This window comes from Aulonocara stuartgranti (genome assembly GCF_965226115.1).
Source record: "Aulonocara stuartgranti genome assembly, chromosome: 3".
NCBI classification, from domain to species: domain Eukaryota; kingdom Metazoa; phylum Chordata; class Actinopteri; order Cichliformes; family Cichlidae; genus Aulonocara; species Aulonocara stuartgranti.
This window is the reverse complement of record NC_138941.1, coordinates 77,229,415-77,250,999: the sequence shown is the minus strand read 5'-3', so window position 1 is coordinate 77,250,999 and position 21,585 is coordinate 77,229,415. Positions and strand designations below refer to the sequence as shown.

At 42.5% G+C, this 21,585-nt stretch overlaps 2 protein-coding genes across 5 annotated transcripts; both read left to right on the top strand.

Annotated features, from left to right (window-relative positions):
- The first annotated feature begins 1,905 nt into the window (after positions 1 to 1,905).
- On the top strand, positions 1,906 to 9,010 carry LOC309701909 (H-2 class II histocompatibility antigen, A-U alpha chain-like). 4 transcript variants are annotated; one of them, XR_014275304.1, is made up of 6 exons: positions 1,906 to 2,043; positions 2,108 to 2,353; positions 2,744 to 3,028; positions 7,112 to 7,151; positions 8,097 to 8,345; positions 8,478 to 8,587. XR_014275304.1 is itself a non-coding variant. In XM_082526220.1 (4 exons), exons 1-4 carry the CDS (start codon positions 1,986 to 1,988, stop codon positions 8,606 to 8,608), a joined length of 720 nt encoding a protein of 239 aa, XP_082382346.1. In that variant the 5' UTR covers positions 1,906 to 1,985; the 3' UTR covers positions 8,609 to 9,010. The 4 variants fall into 4 exon arrangements, 3 of the variants coding, with proteins under 3 accessions (XP_082382346.1, XP_082382347.1, XP_082382348.1); XM_082526220.1 differs by lacking the exons at positions 7,112 to 7,151; positions 8,097 to 8,345 and having other exon boundaries at positions 8,478 to 9,010; XM_082526221.1 differs by lacking the exons at positions 8,097 to 8,345; positions 8,478 to 8,587 and having other exon boundaries at positions 6,599 to 8,036.
- A 4,579-nt stretch (positions 9,011 to 13,589) lies between these two features.
- LOC309701908 (H-2 class II histocompatibility antigen, E-S beta chain-like) lies at positions 13,590 to 21,442 on the top strand. The gene is made up of 6 exons (XM_082526219.1): positions 13,590 to 13,720; positions 13,807 to 14,079; positions 19,198 to 19,411; positions 19,492 to 19,559; positions 19,640 to 19,765; positions 20,204 to 21,442. The coding sequence occupies exons 1-6, from the start codon at positions 13,672 to 13,674 to the stop codon at positions 20,227 to 20,229; spliced, it is 756 nt and encodes a 251-aa protein (XP_082382345.1). The 5' UTR covers positions 13,590 to 13,671; the 3' UTR covers positions 20,230 to 21,442.
- The last annotated feature ends 143 nt before the right edge of the window (positions 21,443 to 21,585 follow it).

Sequence of the window (21,585 nt, the reverse complement as noted above, 5' to 3'; positions counted from 1 at the left end):
AAACTACACTCACTGGCAGCAGCATGGGCACACTGAAGCTTTCTTCTGACATTTTCGCTCTCTAGTGTCATCACCATAGTCAGAATAAATAGCATTGGAGATAACGGGCACCCCTGATGAGTGATCAATAGTTAGACGTCTGTCTAATTCCTGCTTTGTGTCTTCTGTTCGTGTCGGGAACTGAAGTTCAGATTGATCGACTGATACATTCCTCTCACTCTGCATTTCCTTCATTCTCCATACCAAGAGTTTTCTCGCTTTCCCTCCTTGGTCATACTAAAACTGCCACATTAGACTTTTTGCTGATGCATCAGAAGACAATTTATTATATTCAGTTCTAAAACGTAACAATTCACTTTGATGAGCTCGATGTTAAGTTGTTTTGTGGAGCGGAAAACAAACTCCCGATCTTGGAGGTTCAGGAATCAGATAAGGACACCTGTGTTGGTTTGGCTTTCGAGGTGTTAGGGTGCAACTGCTGATCCTCGGCGCCGTCCCAGAGACCAAACAGACGCAGCTTCTTGCGTCGGACGTGGTTCTCCAGGTCGTCAGTCTGATTTTCAGCTTCCTCATCACAGAAACACATGAACATTAGACCGGAGCATTCGGGGAGTGAAAGCAGTATTTCAACCTTTAAGCTGAACTAACGTTTTACCCTCCTCTTCATCGTCTCGTCTCCCTGCTGTCAGAGACACGACACCCAAATGAACCTCTAAGAGATGATGTCGTCAGTGACCAATCAAGAACGAGAATAGATGACAGACACGTGCTACAATAAGTCTTAGTTTCCCTGTCACCGTATTTTAGGAGTGTGAAGCTGTAACGTTATTTTAAAAACTAAGCCGAGCCTGAGAGTCGTGGTTGTGGTGAAGCAGAGAGCTCTGACGGCCCGGACCCGCCCCACAGGTGGAGCTCTGCACAGCCTGAGCCAGCTCACACACTCAGCTACACCTCTTAGTTTACATCAGCGTGTTGATGTTTGACTCCATCCACCAACACGAACCTGATGTAGTTTACTCTCATTTTGAGTCGATCAGCTGACTCTCAGATCACAGCACGGGAGATGTACGTCACTAGCCTGCACGATCGACACAGATGACAAGAGATGAATCCTGACCAATCCTGGCACCTGTCAAGAACAGGAAGGTGGACACAGAACGCTGCGTATTCCAGGAAAAGCTGGCAAATGATTGTTTGGTGTTGGAGACAGTATCTGTGTGCAGTGTGATGCTGAGGAGCATCAGGACATTCACAGTGCTGACAGTGAAGTAGCTGCTTGCCCTGAAGTAGACGATGAGCAGCAAAGTTTGCAGCCAGCTGAGGAACAATATCTAAACAATCTGCAGCCTGTGATCTGAACACAGCACATAATGATCGTGTGTCACAAAGCTTTGCTGAATAAAAGTGTCGTCACCTTTGTTTTCTTGCAGATTATCATCGTACACGTGAGCTCTGCTGATCTCTCCACCTTCTTCTACTTCTTGACACCTTTAAGTGACATCATCCAGGTGTGTTTGTGCTGATGCCTACAGGTGTGTGTGTGTGTGCAGGTAATACCCTGGAAGAGGTGAACATGATGAATGTTTCAGGCTGCTGTGATGTAACATGTTCTAATCAGGCCCAGACACAGAAACCATTTTAAAAGACAAATTCATATTTTATTTCTTCTTCTAAATCTTTGTAAACAAACTGAATCAGTTTTTCAAATAAAGTTTGTTTTATTTTGAAAATCATCAGAGGGGAAACTGATGACGATAAACATTATTGTGAAGAGTCTATAAATACTGATGATTGATTGGAGCTGTCTCCAGCTGTTTGTAGATCGTTTTCCCTTCAGCTGCCTGGATACTGATGACATCATGGGGTGTGACCTCTGTGATTGGCTACTCTGAGTTAGTGCTCAGCTGCTGCTACACTTTCAGTCGGTTCACTCACACACACACACACACATACTCACACACAGTTTAACGGTCAGAGAGCTGCTGATGAAGATGAAGGAGCTGCTCCTCTTCCTCTCCTGTGTCCTCTGTGTCTCTGCCGATGGTGAGTTTGTCTCGGTAAACTCTGGCAGGCCGGCAGCAGCTTATTGATCGGTGTTTCATTTCAGGTCTGCACGGTGACGTTCATATAAACGGCTGTTCAGACTTCGATGCAGAGGACATGTATGGACTGGATGGGGAGGAGGTTGCCTACGCAGACTTTAACAACCACACGGAAGTCTACATGCTGCCTCCTTTTGCCGATCCTATGACTTACCCCGGCGCTTATAAACAAGCTGTGACTGAGCTGAAGGTCTGCAGACACAACCTGAAGGCTCTTGGCGCGGTGATGAAGGACTACCCTTCCAATAACCGTAAATACAAACATTTAACGTGTGTCTCACCTCACCTGTGTTTACCTGAAATGATCAGTCCAATCAAACACAGCCAGTGAAACAAACTGATTAAAGGTATGAAATCATTCCACCTTAAACACATTTAGAAATTGACATGTTTCTATTTGTGTTTCTATTAAAGACCACATTTATTTTTCTTCATTAGTTTCTCTGGAGCTGAGCAGAGTTCTGTCTGTGCTCCTGTTTCTCTAGTTTAACTTCACGATTCGTCAGGCTGGTTTCTCTCACACAGACAATGATGGCATCATCTCAGTGAATGACTGAACAAGTCATTGATGTTTATCACGATCACCTGCTGATGGGAACCAGCTGAAGCTCTGATCCTCTGCCTGATGTGTTTGTGCACAGATGCTCCTTCAGCTGTGATGATCTACACCAGAGACGAGGTGGAGTTTGGAGAGGAGAACACTCTGATCTGTCACGTGACTGGTTTCTATCCTGCTCCTGTCAACGTCTCCTGGACCAAGAACGGACAGAAGGTCACAGAAGGATCCAGCACCAACGTTCCCTATCCCAACAAAGATGGACCCTTCACCCAGATCTCCAGACTGCAGTTCACCGCACAGCTGGGAGACATCTACAGCTGCACAGTGCGACATCTGGCCCTGACTGAACCACTGACCAAGATCTATAGTAAGAAAACTTTATTTAAACAAAAGACTGAGGCCAGTGTTCATCAGAGCAGCTGGATCTGATCTGATAGTTTGACACGATGATTTTTGTCACACATTTTGGAGCCAATATGATCATCTCATCCCACCAACGATGGGAACAGAGTTTAATACACTGAATCATATGAACAGTAAGTAAGAACATACAGAGAACAGCAAGACGACACAGAGCAAAGCAAGCAAAGCAAACTGTGGGCTGTAGAGCCTTAAGTACAGACAGCAGAGCAACACAGAGACAGACAGAGCAGATGTCTCTGTGGCTTCTCTTTATAGGGGCCAGTAACTCCACCTCCTGCTGCTGCTGCAGGGTAACTTTCCACTCGTCCTCCAGCCAAAAACAGCTGGTGCTGGGTCAGGGGCTGGTCAGGGCTCTGGATCAGGGTTATCTGCAGCTGGGGGCCCTTTGATGAACTCTTTGCTTTGCATTATCACAATAGGTCACGACACAGTCAAACGCCACATATTAATCCTGGTTGTTAAATCTCGCAACAAGCAGAATGCATCAACAGGTGCTCTGACAGCAAGTGGCATAATCTTATGATAAACATGTTAATAATAGCTGACCTAATTATACAGGTTATATACAGTAGTATTGTAATGATCGTTAAGGTGACTTTACTGTGATGTGTTCAGTATCTGTTACAACGTAACCACCTTAATAACCCACGGTGAGGGCAAAACTACTTGAAAGTTACAGTACATATGTTCACTGCACATAGATATATAGTGCATATAGTTATATAAGTATACTTTCCCAACATTCCCCTGGTCAACCAATTTAAGACAAATGAATTCCTGTTCGTTTGCAAAGCAGACGACACAACATCCCTGAAAGAATTCTCAAGAAACTTAAAACGAGACTAATTATAGGAAAATGAAAATAAGGCATGAAACATACCAGTAGACACAAATTACATACGTGGATTACATGACACCATATGTGAAATTGATATAATTAAACAATTAATTCCCAGTTTTGGATTTCATCTTGGTGCAGCTTCTTTTTCTGAACAAAGGTCTCAGTGTGAGCTGTGAAATGTCCTTTGATAGCTTCAGGGTTATTTCTGGAGTTCCACAGGGCTCAGTGCTAGGACCAGTTCTGTTTACATTACACATGCGTCCTTTAGGTAACACCACAATAGGCATAACATACCTCCGTCATGCAGATGACACCCTCTTCCATGTATCCAACACACACCAGTCAGGAATGTCTCCAGAAACCAAAGACCTGGATGACCTCGAACATTTTGCTCCTACATTTAGATAAGACTGAGTTTACTGTCCTAAAAAACCTTAGACATATATGGTATCTAACCAGATACTTAGTCTGGATTTTTAACCAGGATCTGTCCTTCAATGCACATATTGAAAACTGTTTTCTTCCATTTTTGCACCCATGCTTCTATCTCTAAAATTAGAAATATCCTGTCTCACACTTACTGAAAAATGAGTTCATGCATTTGTTACTTCCAGGCTGGACGACTGTCATTCTTTATTATCAGGATGTCCTAAAAACTCCCTGAAAAGCCTTCAAGCATGAATACTGACAGGGACTAGATGACACAGTATATCTCTGTCATCCGGTCGGGGGCAGGGATAGCTCAGTGGGTAGTGTGGACGCCCCCACTGAACGGCTACCCTGAGGTACTCCTGAGGGTCCCTGCACATTGCTCCTCGGGCGCCTGATTTTTCTGCTGCCCACTGTTACACTGAGTTACATGCAGAGAGAGTAATTTCCCCACGGAGATCAATAAAGCATACGTTATTAGCATGACAGCCTTTGTTCTTACGGTAAAGGAGCCATTGAAAAGCTAAAGCAGCTGTATTAGACTAATCATACACATTTACACAGACATGCATGAATTTCAGTTTACAATCATACAAAGTTCCCTATTGGACCTTGTTACATATTTGGGTGGTTGACTCTGAGGCAGACAGTTTACCCTATAGATTGAACTAAGACCTTACAAATTTAAGAAGCACAATGACAACATTCAACAATTAGACTTAACAACCCCATTTCCCTTAATTTGAAATAATACATGTAACTGAAATCCTTCTGGTTTGCACCGTAATATCAGCACAGACAGGAGCTCTGAGTCAGCAACACTTTAAATGAGACAGTGAGAGTGAGGAGGTCCGACAGATGTTTGAGGGTGCAGCTGATGGCAACATCAATGAACTCTGTCATTGGATATATTGGAAAATGCATGGACGATAATCATCACTAAAACCACCGTCTGCAAATATCCAAATCAGAAACCCTGGTAGATAAGGACATTCTTGCTAAGCTCAAAGTGCGGACCTCTGCCTTTAACTCAGGGCGTTCTGATGCATATGAAGCAGCCAGGTACGACCTCTGAAAAGGGGCCACAAAGGACTACAGGGACAAAGTGGAGTCCAGCTACCACAGCTTTGACGCCAGGCGCCTGATGAATGGACTACACTTCATCTCTGACTACGAGAAGGAAAACACGGCACTGTCCAGCCCACAGCGTCTCTTGCAGACGAGCTCAACAACTTCTACGCTCGTTTTGTTGCAGACAACGAGGAGCCGCTGCTCTATCCTCAGGAGCACAGTGAGGCTGTAACTTTAACTCTGAAAACAGAAGCTGTGAGATGATCTTTCAAAAAGGTCAATCTTCACAAAGCTCCGGGACCGGACGGCATCTCAGGCCGGGTTCTCAGAGCATGCGCCGACCAGCTGGCAGGGTGTTCACCAACATCTTCAACCTCTCCCTGAGGCAGTCAGGGGTCCCCACATCCCTCAAAACAACCACCATCATCCCCATTCCTAAGAAATCAGAGGTCTCCTGTCTGAAATGCTACCGCCCTGTTGCACTGACATCCGTCATCATCAAGTGCCTTGAGTGGCTGGTCAAAGGTCACCTCTGCTCCTCCCTCCATGTTACATATCTGCAAAGTTTGGCATGAACGGCAACATCCCTCCAAATTTCTACAATCTAAGACCGAGAGCTTGCTGACGAGCTGCATCACAGTTTGGAACAGAAGCTGCTCTGCAGCAGCAGGAAGCCACAGAGCATCACTGGCACGAGGCTTCCTGCCACTCAGGATGTTTATCTCCAGCAGTGTCTCAAAGCACACAGCATCATCAAGGACCACAGCCACCCAGCACATCAGCTGTTCTCCTTGTTACCATCTGGCAGACGTTACTAAACCTTCAATAATATTCTAATGTAAGAGTGTTAATAATGAATATGTCTTTATGATCTCCTGTTAATGCTCACATGTGGCCTAATTCCTGTTATTTGTCTTCTTTTAGGATTATGAGTGAACTTTATTGTCATTGTTGTCATAAACATATAAATACAGAGTAATGAAATACAGTAAGACGAGGGCTGGAGCTCTGGGCTTTAATCTTGGGAGTTTGTTGGGAGGGTCACTGCTGCAGCTGCTTCATGTGGTCCACTGCAGATATGATGGATAGTTAGGTGATAGTTGTTCCCCTCCTACGCCTGCCGACCCTTAGACGTCGTCCTCCGCCTGACTCCTCCACTCCACCTTTGTGCAGGCCCCATCGGTGACCCCGGCCTGCGTACTGCCGGTGTTGCTCCTCCACAGGCTCTGGCCTGCTGATCTGTGTTGTACCCTTCAGTTGGTGAGCTCCTTCATCTGTGAGCAGTTATCTGTTTTCCTTCATGTCAGGAGAGTCGTTATTGCGAGTGTGTGCAAACATCAGTTAAGTAACTGTTTTCTCGTCCTGTGAGCTCGACCTCTTCTTACTCTCCCTTTCTTTAACTTCCTTTTCCTCTCACTTGCATGTTTCCTCTTCCACAAACTGTCTAATCACACTCTCCAGTGTGTGTGTGACTTCCTGCATCTCTTACTTTCTCATTCTCAGTTCATTCCTTAAACATATAAAGTGCAATTTGCTTCTTTTGTTGAGCAGTAAAAATCCCTCTGATGTTGTGGGACTCTCAAAAACTTAGTTCCTGGTTCAAGCCTGACACTTTGGGCTTTGCAGGGTGAAGGCCTCGTGTTTTATGCTTCTCTGATGCTCTTTGAAATGTTGTTTCTATTTTAGCCATAGAAGAAGGATTGCACGCAGTCTGACCAGCATCAAGGCAAGTGTTTCAGATACCACTGATCTCTTTATGATTGTCTCCCACACAACACCTAACTGTGCTCTTTCTGTCCCTCCTAAGACCCTCCCTCTCTCTCTTTCATGGCATTTCTAATCTCTCTTTGCTGTTTGGGCTGATTGGGACCTGATGAGGGTAGAAACAAAGAATTACCTGTTTTCTTTTTTAAACCTGATTTTTGTTTCTGAGAAAAATGAGATCCACATATGAGGACATTTGTTTTAAATGCTGATCGAGCAGTGACAGTATAATGTCTATAATGGTCCAGACAACCTAAGATGTGATGTCCACATATGTGGAGGTTAATCAGCTATTCTAGTGATTCAAATAACTTGATCAGTTCTGCATCACACAGCTGTTATTCCTGTTTTTCTTTTCCCAGACAGATATTTTTGTTCTTTGAATTTAAATGTTTCTTTTCCTCTAAAATGCTCAAGTGTAGCTACTTTGCCTTCATTCCTACTTGTTTGGGAAGAGCTGTGATCCAGCTGTTTGAGTGTATTTTAATTTCTTATATTATATTTGGAGATGTGTTGTTTCCATTGCCCTGATCACCTCCTGTGTGTATTTAGTGTGTGTTTCATTCACTCTTTGTCAGGTCGTCTGTGTATTTCCCCTCCATGTCATGTCACAGTGCTCATAATCACCATAGTTTTTCATAGTTACCTCATTCTTGGGGCTCTTCAGGTTGTTTTGTTGCTTTAACTAATTTATTATTAACACCCATATAAAATTATGCTTAAAATGAATGACCATTGTAAAAAATTGTGTTTTTTCTTTATATATGTTTGTTATGTAAATGTGCTTTTATTTCTTCACTCCACATAAAATGTAAAAAATAGTTGTTTATTGTATTTTATAGCCTATTTACAAATTCAAATTTAAACTATTTACATCTTTTTTGCTTTGGGCTCTGGGTTGGTTCAGGTGGATGTGGTGGTGTACTGCATGCTGCTGTAGATGCAGCAGCAGCAACAGTTGCAGACACACTGGCACCTTCACACTCAACTGACTGTGTTTCATCTTCCCATTGCACTGATGGGTGGACAGCTGTCAGGAGCCTGTGCAGTTTGTGGAGCGGCTCCGTATGATATCCTCTACACTCTGCCTTTGTGTTGTCAACAACATTAAAATGCTTCCAGATTTGGCTTTTCTTGGTTTCACTTAATGACCCAGGTGATTAAAAACATGTTCAAGAGTCTGCGTGAAAGTTACAGTGCACATGCTCAGTGCAGGTAGATGTAGAGTGTATATAGTTACATAGACATACATGTCATCCTGTTTCTCTCTGTGTGTCTGTGTCTCCAGATGTGGAGGCGTCTGCTCAGCCTGATCCAGGTGTTGGACCCTCTGTGTTCTGTGGAGTGGGTCTGACTCTCGGTCTGTTCGGTGTGGCTGTTGGAACCTTCTTCCTCATCAAAGGAAACGAGTGCAGCTGATTGGCTCACGGTGACGATGTCATTCTATGACGAGCTCCTAATCAGTGTGACTGTGCTGTAGGTGAGTGTGCAGAGTTCGCCTGTAATGAGCATCAGATCCTTTGTTCTGTCTGGTTCCTGTTTACCTGCCTCAGCTGACGTGCTTAATAATGGAACATCTGTATGAGCTGTGCCGTCAGCCGCTGGTGTCAATAAAGTTTAACTCTGGAATTCAAAGCAAAGCTATTTTCAGCTGCTCTCGCACCACCAGCAGATTTTACCTGGACTCTGTTCCTGCCACAAAAGTGATGAGACTGAGATCAGTTTGATGTGACCTCAGTGTTCATAAACTCCTATAATGTGTCTTTGTTTACCAAACCGTGTTTCAGATTTTCATATATCAATAAAGTTTAATGACGGATTGTGTGTGTGTGTGTGGAGTCAGACTTTGAGCTCTAACAGAATGAACATTAATGATGTCTGAATTTGTCTTTGCAAACACAAAGATGTCAAACTAAATCCTGATGAAGACTCTGCTGATGAAAGCAGGTGAAAGAAAAATCAGTGAGTGTTTATAGAAATGAATCTAACATGTTTATATTCCAGATGTTTTAATATCTGGCATTTAAATTTACTCTGAATATGGATAAAATCTCATTCTGATTTCATTCAGTTTAATTTCTACAGCACAAAATCACAACAACAGTCAGCTGAAGCAGCTTCATATTGTGATGTAAATACTCTTCAATAACGCAACATTAATATGAGCTGAGGTTCATCTGCTGCAGTCTGACTGGTTTATAAATGTGAATCTGAATTTCTCTGCTTGAATATTTAAATGCAGATTGAGTGTAATGTTAATGTAACAGTGAAATGTGATCCAGCTGCTCTGAAGAGCTCGCCATGATGACATCACACTGTGGCGTCCACGCAGGAACATCAGCCACACACGAGTCCCACACACCCACAGAGCTGATTGTAAATCTGATCACTGTCATTGTTACAGGTTCTTCTCATTGTTACAGCAGGTCTGACATCAGTGTTGGGTGCAGATAACTATTATACACGAATATGTTTCCATGACTGCAGACTGTGACTGAAACGTAAATGAAAGCAGGTTTTCAGTTTGCTCTGCTTTCAGAGCTTTAACGGACAGAAACACACGTGGAGGTGAAGGGTGTGAACCAGGGGTGTCACTAGGTTTTAAGGACAGGGGGGGCTTAGCCCCCAAGAGATGCACACGACATGAACGAACGTAGTGAATGAGCACAAAATTTCACAAACAGAAAACAAAGACTGAGAAATTGTTTTCCTACTTTTTTGGACAGATTAAACATCCTAGGCCACCAATAGATCTATTGTTTTATTTCAGTCTGCTTTATAATACAGTACAACAAAAAAACAGAGGAAATGTGTTTGCTGCATCAATAACAAGAAAAAAACTGAAAATAAAAAAGTACATTTTTCTGGCTGCAATCACCAGTTACTTGGTGGGTGGAAGCATCAAAGAATGACGTCTGTTTTTAAGAGTGGCAAATCGGTCAATCACTCTGTTGTGACTCAGATGCTGAAGCGTGTCTTTTTCAATAGACATGACTGCAAGACTGTGAAGTCTTTTCTGACCCATTGTTTGACGCAGCCAGGAGTGCAGCCGACGCAGTGCACTAAAGGACCGTTCGCACGAGCAGCTGCTGACAGGCACTGTTAGGGCAACTTGGATGGTTGCCTTCAGAGAGGGAAACATGTCTGAATCAAGGAGGTTGTACACAGACAACATAGTTTTGGGTGGACATCCAGCCTCTGTTTTCCGGGTAAGAAAGTTTCTGGCCACCAGAACCTCCTCTTTTTTCAGGTCAAGTCTGTAGTGCTTTGCAAGTTCATTCAAGTGTGGTTCACTCAAGAAGTTCTCAGATTTAGGACTGCATGCCTGGACGCCTTTTAGCAGCCCTGCATCTACACTGCAAAATCTTTGATCAAGCTCGCCAACCATCCGATCCACACAAGGGAAAAGTAACTCTCTTTTCAATGTGTCTGAGTTGTTCAATTCAGTGCGTGAACCCACAGTTGCCTCCAGGACAAAATCCTCCATTTTCCTCTGTTTGTGCCTTGTCTTGGCACCTGGTTCAGGGATACTGTGGGTGTTACACAGGGCCTTGGTTTTCTCATACAGCTCTGTAGCAAATGCATCTGAGTGTTTGCCCTTAAGTGTGTCACACACAGCTTGTTTGCAGATAAAAGCTTCTGCCAGGTCTAAAGTCTCTTTCTGCAGGAATTTGTGGAGTCCTTCGGTTACAGACAGAATCGGCTGAAACATCAGTAGTGCATAGACTGCTGAGAACTTGTAGAGCTTTGCTCTGAGACCAACAGCTATGGGGGATCCAATTGCAGATAGGCACTCCAAAATGGCAGGCAATGTCTCAAGAACTGCACTGATTGATCGCAACTGACATGCCCAGCGAGTGTTTGAAAGTTGCACAAGCTCAGTTTTTGTCAATCCAAGCTTTGCCTGAGTCTCCATGAACTTATGATGATTGACTAGGGAGGTGCTGAAGAAAGAATACACACACTCCAACAAGCTGAAAAGCTCCACAGCCTCTGGGACAGCCTTGCAAGTATTGCACAAAACCAGGTTGAGTTGATGAGCATAACAATGCACATAGATAGCCTCAGGATGGAGCCTTCTAAAATGTGCTTGTACACCTCCAGTGGAGCCACTCATAACGGCTGCACCATCATATGTTTGTGCTACACACTTAAGCTCTGCAAGACCATAGTTTTGGATCTGCTGCTGAATCTCATTTGCAATGGACTGGGCATCAAATGATTTTATCTCTGCAAGTGCAAGGAAACGCTCCTTCACTGCCCCCTCTGACACGTACCTGACACAAACAGCTAACTGCTCTGCCTTTTTATCCCTTGCCTCATCCACCATGATGGAATAGACTTTAGACTTTGTCATTTCAGATACAATGACACTAGTAACTTCCTGGGCACAACAGTCAATCATGTCATTCTGGGATGTTGGTGAGATATACTGTGCATTTGATGGGGGATTATGTTTTTGAAGAAAAGGATCAAACTCCTTCAAAAGCTCCATGCACGCAAGAAAATTCCCTCTGTTTGGGCTGTCTTCACCTTCATCATGGCCACGAAAAGGGAGTCCCTGTCTCCCTAACATAGAGGTGACTGCAACAATTCGTCTGAGATACTCTCTTCTTTTGACTATCTCACTCACATTTGCAGTTGCTATCACCTGTGCAACGTTTCCCTGTTTGCTAGTTCCCTGGTAGCTTTTCCATGTAACAACACTGTCCTTATGTGTTTGTGCCATCTCATGCTTGCCAAAGATGACTAAAGCTTTCTTCCAGTTCTTGCAACCGTTACTGACCAAACTATCATGTTTGATGTTTTTGCCAAACACTCTACATGGGAAGCAGAAAGCTGCATTCTGGTTGACTGAATATTCTAACCAGTTGTGCTTTTCAAACCAGCTGTGGTTAAATGCTCGCTTCTGTGTACCAAAAGTATCAGCTGGATAGCTCTTCAGCTTCACCTGTCTGGGCCCTGTGTCTTTGTCACCTAAATCAAACCCTGTAGTAGAATGAGTTGCTGCAGCTGCTTCATCATTTTCCCTCTCTTGGCCTGTTTGCTCTCCTCTCTCTGTAATAACTTGATCTTCCTCTGCCTCTCGATCTATTTGCTGCAGCTCCTCTGTCTCTCCTTGCTCTCTCTGACTTGAACTTGCCTGTTGACCTTTTTCTCCCTCAGCCACTCCTTCTGCCTCACCCTTCAAGATACATTAAAACATACTGAATTGTAATGTAAATTGCTAATATCATGACTTCTGCTCCCGCTCCACAGTAATTTGTTGCTCCCAAATATTTTGAAGTTACAAACATTATATTTTGAGCACGCATGTGACTAAAATGGTTGCAATTTAAAGCCCTGAAAAATATTACTAAATTACTTGAATTGAAGTAATATTAAAATAGAACCCTCAAAAATATGTGAGTCAGGCTAATTTGACTTATATACATATCTCTCTCTTTGCTCTCTCCACTTTCTAACCTTGACTCTCCTAAATAAAAGCTCAAGTTAAACAGGTCTTATATGTTGTACCGTGACTGAAATGTTTCATATTTCATATCCATATTGAGTCCCATAAAATTCTAATCAGACTGTCTCCATCACAAATGACTCCATCCTTTGACTCACCTCTCCAGCAGACGTCTCTCCCCTCTGCCTCTCTGTGCTCCTCTGCCCTGACTCCTACAGGTTAATGGGGATGGAGTGATTATTATTATTTCCACTGATGATAACCATACCTGAATGAGCTCAGCTGGATTTTTCAGAGCTAAAACGAGTGACAGAAATTAACATTATGCTAACAATTTAACTTAGTGCGCTAGCCAGGTTTTTATTTACAAAATGGGGAGCACCTGGTTCATTATTTACATGGGACTCTCTGCTGTTAGCTGGAGCTAACTAATTGTTACTACCAGCCAGTGATGAAGACTTACTTTCTTGAAAAACTTGCGTATATCCATGATTTCTTGCCGTTTGCCACATGCACGCTAGTGTTTCTGCAGGTGTATACGAGCGGAGTGTAAAGTAGCAGTGAAAACGAGGACTGGATTTTCAGTCATGTGGATGTCCCCTGTGAACAACTGGAAGGGATTGGATAACGAAGCACTGACGCTACCTTAACAATGTAAAGCGAAAGGGACCAACCGAGTTATGATCATATTTGTGTGAATAGCGACAGGTTTATATTATTATTTCTTTAAACTCATATTCCTGCATCTTTATATTGAATTTGTCTGCAAGTTCTGTAAAAAAAAATCGAATAAGTTTAAAAAAAAAAAAAAAAAACTAAAAAAAACCCCCCACCAAATTATTTAGGGGGGCTTAAGAATATTTTAGGGAGGCTTCAGCACCCCTAAAATAGGCCTAACGACGCCACTGGTGTGAACTATGAGCTGATCCCACAGCAACAGATGATGCTGTGGTCATGTGACCTGACTTCCTGTTTCTCGAGCAGCATTCCGTCAGACTGAGTCAGTTTGTCTGCAGAACTTAGAAACATGGCTTCATCCTTCCTCTGCCTCCTCTTCATCAGCCTCAGCACAGCAGGTACCATCAACACGCTCACCAGTGATCACTAATACACTGATCAATGACATGATTCGCCCTCGGTCTGATGTTCTGTTTGTTCTCAGATGGATTCATGACTTACAGACTGTCTCGCTGTGACTTTAACTCCACGGAGCTGAAGGACATCCGGTTCACCGACTCTTACTATTACAACATGATAGAGATCATCAGGTTTGACAGCAATGTGGGGACGTTTGTTGGATTCACTGACTTTGGAGTGAAGACCGCAGAGGCCTGGAACAATATTCCTGCAAGGCTGGCTACCATGAGGGCTCAGAAGGGGACGTACTGCAAACCAAACATTGATGTTAGATACCACAACCTTATGTCTAAATCAGGTGAGCGTGCGTGGTCTGTGTGACATCATCAGGTGTTCCTGCTGACCTCACTCTGAATCATTTATGATGGACTCACAGCTGCAGCTAATTTTGATGATTAATAACTTTAATAAATCATCGATCACGGAACATAAGACGCCGGAGAACGACTCTGACCTGCGGCGCCCCCTGCTGGTGACACAGGCAAACTGCAGCTGTTCCTCATAACACACTCATTGTGATATTATTTTTTTAAACTCTTTGAGCTGAAAAATCATCCACAATTGTTTTTTAATATTTCCATATACATATTTTAACAGCACGGAGCAGCCTGACAGGTTAATTATTTCCTTCTTTTCATCTTATTCATCTATTTTAAATATGACAAATATGAAGCACTGATGTCTGCAGTTCATTTATTGGTTGTGACCTTCACAGCTTGTTTAGCAGCTTCACACCTGCAAACATTTACAGCTCAGATCTATGACTCAGTGTAACAGTGGAGTTATTCAATATGAGGCAACACTTATAAAGTTATCATCAGAACACACACATATAAATGTGACTGCTGTTATTTAATCTGTGTGTGTTTCACTCTCTACAGCATCTTTGCAGTAAAGTGAGCTAAAATGCTGAAACAGCTGCTGTGCTGACAGGCTGACCTGACTGATCAGTGAAATGTAAACACACACAAGCTGTGACTGTGTAACATCAGAAACAGAGAGTGCAGGGGAAGCTGTCTGATAGTGTGAAGTCATCCTGTGTGTTCTGCTTTTGGGTTATAGATGGTTCGATCTACGAGTGCACCTAAACACAGCATGAATGTTGAACCACATGAGCAGGCTGTTTACAACAGTAACTTCCTCTCTGGAGTGAGACGGTGCAACCTCAGAGAAAGAAACGTGTGAGAAGTTTCCTCTCTTATCTGACCCATCTGTGTGACTGGTTACAAATATGATTAATTAAACAGGCAAAGCGCCCCCTGCAGGCCCCGGATGGTACACTCTGTGCCTTCCATCGGGGCCTCGATCACAAGCTCCTCCACCGTTGTTTGCAGCCCACAGATTTACACGATCAGCTCTTCCAGTTCAGGTCCTGTCGCCTAGCAACCACCACCTAGAATGATAATGTAAAACTTTCATTAATCAGAAGCTCAGAGTTTTGACTTTAATTTTGTTACAATTTTAAATCGAAACATATTGTAAATCAAATAAACGTATCTATCAAATATATATAACTTTGACTACAACAACCAGCAGCAGCTTTCATTCTGTGCTGTCACCACAGCAGATTTCTGAGACATATAATCTCTCCAGTGTGTCGTGGGCAGTGTTCGGTGTAATGCGTTACTAAGTAATGCGTTACTGTAATTAAATTACTTTTCCACTGAAAAAGTAGAGTAACTGATTACTGTTCATTTTTAGGTATTTTAATTACAGTTACTTACAATGTACTTGCGTTACATTGTAAAATAATTAAACTCACTGAATATCATTATTTAATTTCAATAATTTATCTTCTAAACGTAGAAGTAAACTCTGCTCTTTAACATGGCTGTAGTGCAGCTGCGCGTCATTTCGCGCCAGTTTGCTGCACAGTCGTTTTCTACAGCGGAAGATTTCTGACTCGGCTGAAGCGAGTTTTATGTTGATATACAATTTTTATTCGTTATCAAGAATAACATAAAACATAACAACCAAACAGAAAAGCAAAGAAAGAAAGAAGGAAAGAAAAAAATAAAAAAATAAATAAAAATTTTACACATACACACAAAAAACATATTTTCACTTAATTACCCACAGATATAGAAAGAGAAAAAGATAAACTCCAAGAATGAGATGTCCTTTACACTTACTTCCTATTTAACTGAGAACATCTTAATCGCAACCACCCCCCCTCAACAGTTGGGACAAATCATTTGGCAAATAAGAAAGCAAAGGGGACCAAACATTGAGAAAGAGACCCTCATTTCCTCCTAAAATAGCAGCAGTTCTTTCACGAGGAATAACTTTAAATAATTCACTGTACCACAACATCACAGAGGGAGGTTTATCCTTAACCCAATTAATGAGAATACATTTACTAGCTACCAGCAATAGTTTGTCACATAATTTGCGCTGCAAGTGATTCAATGTTACTTCTTTTAAGGGTAGGCCAAGAAAAAAATACCCGGGGTCCCTTTGAATCAGGTTGTTAAAAATATTACTTAGTTCTTGAGAAATGAAGCTCCAAAATCTTTTGATTAATTTACATTCCCAAAAGTAATGAAAAAAAGTGCCAGTTTCTTTTTGACATTTACTACAAAGATGGGAAATATGAGGTGCAATCTTATGCAAGACATTAGGAGCTATATAAAGGCGATGTATGATTTTGTATTGGGTTTCTCGTAAGCGGTTACAAGTAAAAGTGGAACTACTCATGTTAATGGCTCCTTTCCACTCCTCTTCAGTGTATTGATTATTAAGATCTCTCTCCCATTTATAAATAGCGCTCAGTGTGTTGCTACTAAGAGTATATAGGAGAGAGTAAAAAGCTGAGATAAAATGAGTTCTGTCTTTTCGCTTAATAAGAAATGTTTCAATATCATCATATATAACTATTTCTGAAGACTGTGGAATTCTAGAATGAACGAAGTTACGAACCTGGAGAAAGCCAAAAAAATGGTCTCTAGGGATATTAAAATTTGACTGCAATTGCTCAAAGTTCATCAGTGTGTTGTTTTGATACAAATCGCCAATTACCCTTAATCCCTTTTTGTGCCACTTATCGAACATGCTACAAGACATTCCTGGAACAAAATCGTTGTTTCTTACTAAAGGAGTCAAGAGTGAAGTGCAATCTTCTCTACCCAACCTTTTACGCATTTCCCCCCAGACCCCATATTGTATTATAAATGATTGGGTTGTTCTTAATCCCCATTTTTAATATTGTTTTTTTGTCACAGACAGCTAAGCTCCAAAGGGAATAAGGTAAAGTGGACCAAGAGTCTAGGTGAGAGTAAGAATTTAGATAAGCATGTAGCCACTCCCATAAGACACGGCTATGACATGCCCAATTATAAAAAATTAAATTTGGTAGGCCTAAGCCTCCCCTATCTATAGGCAGTTGTAGAGTTCCAATCCTTAATCTAGGTTTCTTGCCACGCCAGATAAATTTTGAAAAGGCTTTTTCTATATCACAAGAAACTTTCTGAGTGATCAATAAAGGTAGCATTTGTAGGGGATATAATAAACGCGGGAGAATACTCATTTTGATTAAGTTCACACGCCCCATAAGAGAAAGCGGCAGTTTTTGCCATCTATCTAAATCTTTTTTGATTTTTATTATAACTGGTGATAAGTTCAATTTCCATAAATCTTTAAGAACTGGTGGAATGTTTAGCCCAAGGTATGTAAAGCCACTGGGGGACCATTGAAAGGGATTAGAGAAATCTGGCAAAGAGTTAATCTGATCACCCAGTGGCATAACTTCTGATTTCCCAAAATTAATTCTGTAACCAGAGAATGAGCTGAACTCATGTATGGTAGACATAATAGCTGGTATTGATTGTTCTGGTTTTGATAAGAACAGCAGAATATCGTCAGCGTACAATGCTATCTTATGATTTGTTCCACCCACTGTTATACCATGCACATCTTGGTGCTGGCGAATAGCCTCAGCTAGAGGTTCAAGTGCTAATGCAAAGAGGAGAGGGGACAGGGGACATATTTATGACATGGACATATTCCCGTCTCTTCACTTTTCTGAAACAAGCAGACAAGAACATTACAGTAATATGTAAAAACTATCGGCTGCTGTTAATAGCAGGAGTAATCTACTGAAGTGCCTGACACGGAGCATAGACGAACACTTCTGAGTGATCCTTGTTCATCATCCATGGATAACACCGCGGCAGCTCCTGCTAAGCAGCAAAACCTGATTTTACTTCAGCAGCACAGAAAGCGTCTGAAGGGGAGCTTAAAGAATGATTGCAGGCTCCACTGTGGAAGAGATGCTGCCGCTGCGTACTGTAGTCTCCGTCTTTAAAAAATATTTATTATTAAAGAGTTTAATTTCTATTGTTTGTCCACTCAAGGTTTATAGGGATTTTAAGAAATATTTAGTTAAATTACTTATTGAGTAATTAAGTTACTTTTCTGACACAGTAATTAGATACGTATTTTAAATACAATATTGACTAAGTAATTAGTAATTAGTAATTAATTACTTTTTTAAAGTAACTTACCCAACACTGGTCGTGGGTCTGCCTTTGGGCCTCCTCCTGGTGGGATCTTATTCAGACCTCGCTCTGTCGGTCACTACCCACAGCTGGTGAACACGGGTGAGGGTGGGGCAGTAGATCGACGTAGATCGAGAGCCCTGCTTTTACACTCAGCTGTCCAATCTGTTTGTCAACCTCCTGTCACTTGTGAACAAGACCCCAAGATACTTCAACTCCTCCACTTGTGGCAAGGACTCGTCCCCAACCTGGAGTGGGCACTCCATTCTTTTTCTGAGGAGAATGGCTGCAGATTTGGAGGCGCTGATTCTCATCGGCTGTGAACCATTCCAGTGCGAGCTGGAGGCCACCTCCTCCTGACCTCCTGCCTGGTTGGGCAAACTCCCTCAATGCACCCTTGAGTATCCTTAAGAGGATGAAGAGCTGGTCCAGTGTTCCATGTATAACGGACGGACTGTCCTTTCCAGCACCCTGGCATAGACCTTCCCAGGGAGGCTGAGTAGTGTGATCCCCCTATAGTTGTAAGACATCCTCCGGTCCCCCTTCCTAAAGATGGGAACCAATCCAGAGGTACCACCCCAAACACAACCAAAACATCCCCAAAACATCCAGAGTCTTCAGGAACTCAGGCTGAACCCAGGGGCTCTGCCACCAACGAGTAGTTTAACTGCCTCAGTGACTTGACTCACTGGACATTGGTGGGTCTTCCCCCTCAACGCCAGGCTCTGCTTCCTCCACGAAAGACGTGTCAGTGGGATTATGGAGGCCCTTGAAGTATTCCTTCCACTGCCTGACAATGTCCTCAGTCAAAGTCAGCAGCACTCCACCCGCACTATTAATATGCACTGTGCCTTTTAAATAAATGCATTCAAATTATACAGAGAACGTTAATGATAACACAAACTAATAATGTCTTGCAGCTCCGCCCACTGTCAAACTTCACTCCACCACGCCTCTATCCAGTCACCATCCTGCCATGTTGGTCTGCAGTGTCTATGACTTCTTTCCCAGTAAGATCAAAGTGAGCTGGCACAGAGACGGACAGGAAGTCACCTCTGATGTCACTTCCACTGAGGAGATGGAGGATGGTGATTGGTACTACCAGACCCACTGCTACCTGGAGTACACACCCAGGTGAGCATCATGATAATAATAGTGCTAAAGTTTAAACATTTAAAGTCCAGATCTGAGAGTCACTAAAGTTTATGTTGAAGGTCTGGAGAGAAGATCTCCTGTGTGGTGGAGCACGCCAGCCTGGAGAAACCTCTGATCACTAACTGGGGTAAATACCTGTCTGTATCTACACACCTGTACATACCTGTCTGTCTCTCCACCTGTCTGACCCTCACCTGTGTGACTCAGATCCCTCCTCATCCTCATTCATGCCTAAGACAGAGAGGGACAAGCTTGCCGTCGGCGCCTCAGGACTGCTCCTCTGTCTGATCTTGCCTCTGGCTGGGTTCATCTACTACAGACAGAGAGCTCGAGGTCAGAGAACCACTCTCACTCACAGACCAGTTCATACCAGAAACCAGTTCAGACCAGAAACCAGTTCAGACCAGACTGAAACCGTTCAGAGATACAAAATCTCAAACCACATACGATGGGTCTAAAACTGGTTTTGATCAGGTTTACATCAATATTTTTTTTAATATATTGATGTTTTAAAATGTACACTTTTGGGCAGGTTAAGGCCAGTTTCACACATTTCTAGAATAATACTGTACATTTTCAGACAAGTGTTAGTTTTTGGCTGCATTCAAACGCAGGTTTTCTACTGGTTTCAGAGAACTCTTGGTCCTTGTCCAATCCCTAAAACATGAAACTTTTCTGAATCATCAGTATTGCTCAGTTTAAAATCAGCTTCCATGAAGTGCTTTCAGAGTTTGCTGGTGACTGTGTCCTCATCTCTTCTTCTTTCTCCAGGTCGTATCCTGGTTCCCACAAACTGATGCTGTTCCTGGTCCTGGTTTTCTCTGATGTTTTAAAGTCAGCTGCTTCCTGTGTTTAGCAGACTGATGACGGTGTAGCCAATATGTCAGCACACCAAAGAATAACTGAAACAACATCTGTGCCAAAAGAAGAAAATGTATTCAGGGTCTGACTGCAGTTTACCATCTGTGCTTAATATGTTATAGAGCAGCGGTCCCCCAACCCCGAGTCGTTTGGTGCCGGGCTGTGAGAGTTGAGGTTCGGGTGTAAAATGTATGGTTTTCAGGGTTTTTAGCGGTTTTTAGTGTTATTTTTGTTTTTGTCGTTAACTCTGTTTTTGTGGGTCTTTAAACGCGTGTTATGAATAAATCTTCTTTTTTCGTTAGCGGTACTAATTTTCTTTTGTGGTGTTTATTTGCGACACCTTAAAGGCCGTGAAAACATTGTCAGGCATAAACCGGTCCGTGGCGCAAAAAAGGTTGGGGACCGCTGCCATAGAGATTTCTGGATTGGAGCATGTCATCCTTCAGGACTCGCATCCACTTTGAAAAGATGAGAAGCTGTTCTTTACGGGATATTTGGTGTATTACGGTAGCACAAAGCATTCACAGGCTACTGCTGTCTGAACTCTGCTTAGGTTTTACCGTCAGTGTTTTGCAATGCCGTAGCTCCTCCACCAACTGGGCTAGAGAGACATTTCAAAGACGAGCTTTACTAAACTTTACTGTGCATCATTACAGTCCAATCACAGATAAGAATTGATGATTGATTGATGATGATGCACGGAGCAGAGAGGCAGGAATGGAGAAGTGGCAACGCACAAAAAAAGAGCAGGAGATTTAAAAACTCCAGTGTGGCCCAGGCTGAAAAACCTTTTTATACATATTTTTTATATTTCATATTTAAAGTTGGTGTTGTGTTACATTTTGTTCATGTTCAATATCAGTTTCCACTTAAGTATAAAGCTGAAAAAACTGTCTGTTTTGTTTCTTTCTAAATGTCTGTATATAGTCTGGCCAGCAAATACTAAAAATGAAAAGAGCTACAGCGGCTTGTAAAAGTATTCGGCCGCCTTGAACTTTCCCACATTTTGTCGCATTACAGCCACAAACATGAATCAATGTTATTGGACTTCCACATGAAAGACCAACACAAAGTGGTGCACACGTGAGAAGTGGAACGGAAATCATACATGATTCCAAACATTTGTTATAAATAAATAACTGAAAAGTGGCGTGTGTGTGATTATTCAGCTTGAACATGTGACTGCTGCATCAGTGCACACAAAAGTCTTTGACAGGTTTATAAGATCATGTCAGCGTCAGAGCGATCCAGCGATATTGATCAGTACAGGCAGCGTTATGTTTATATTCTCA

What these genes read in the sequence shown, in the direction of transcription:
- LOC309701908 (XM_082526219.1), top strand. Translation starts at nt 13,672, where the DNA reads ATGGCTTCATCCTTCCTCTGCCTCCTCTTCATCAGCCTCAGCACAGCA. An exon ending in TACCTGGAGTACACACCCAG is followed by an intron (nt 19,412 to 19,491) that starts GTGAGCATCATG and finishes TTTATGTTGAAG; the next exon opens with GTCTGGAGAGAAGATCTCCT. An exon ending in CTACAGACAGAGAGCTCGAG is followed by an intron (nt 19,766 to 20,203) that starts GTCAGAGAACCA and finishes TTCTTTCTCCAG; the next exon opens with GTCGTATCCTGGTTCCCACA.
- LOC309701909 (XM_082526220.1), top strand. Translation starts at nt 1,986, where the DNA reads ATGAAGATGAAGGAGCTGCTCCTCTTCCTCTCCTGTGTCCTCTGTGTC. An exon ending in GGACTACCCTTCCAATAACC is followed by an intron (nt 2,354 to 2,743) that starts GTAAATACAAAC and finishes GTTTGTGCACAG; the next exon opens with ATGCTCCTTCAGCTGTGATG. An exon ending in ACCACTGACCAAGATCTATA is followed by an intron (nt 3,029 to 8,477) that starts GTAAGAAAACTT and finishes CTGTGTCTCCAG; the next exon opens with ATGTGGAGGCGTCTGCTCAG.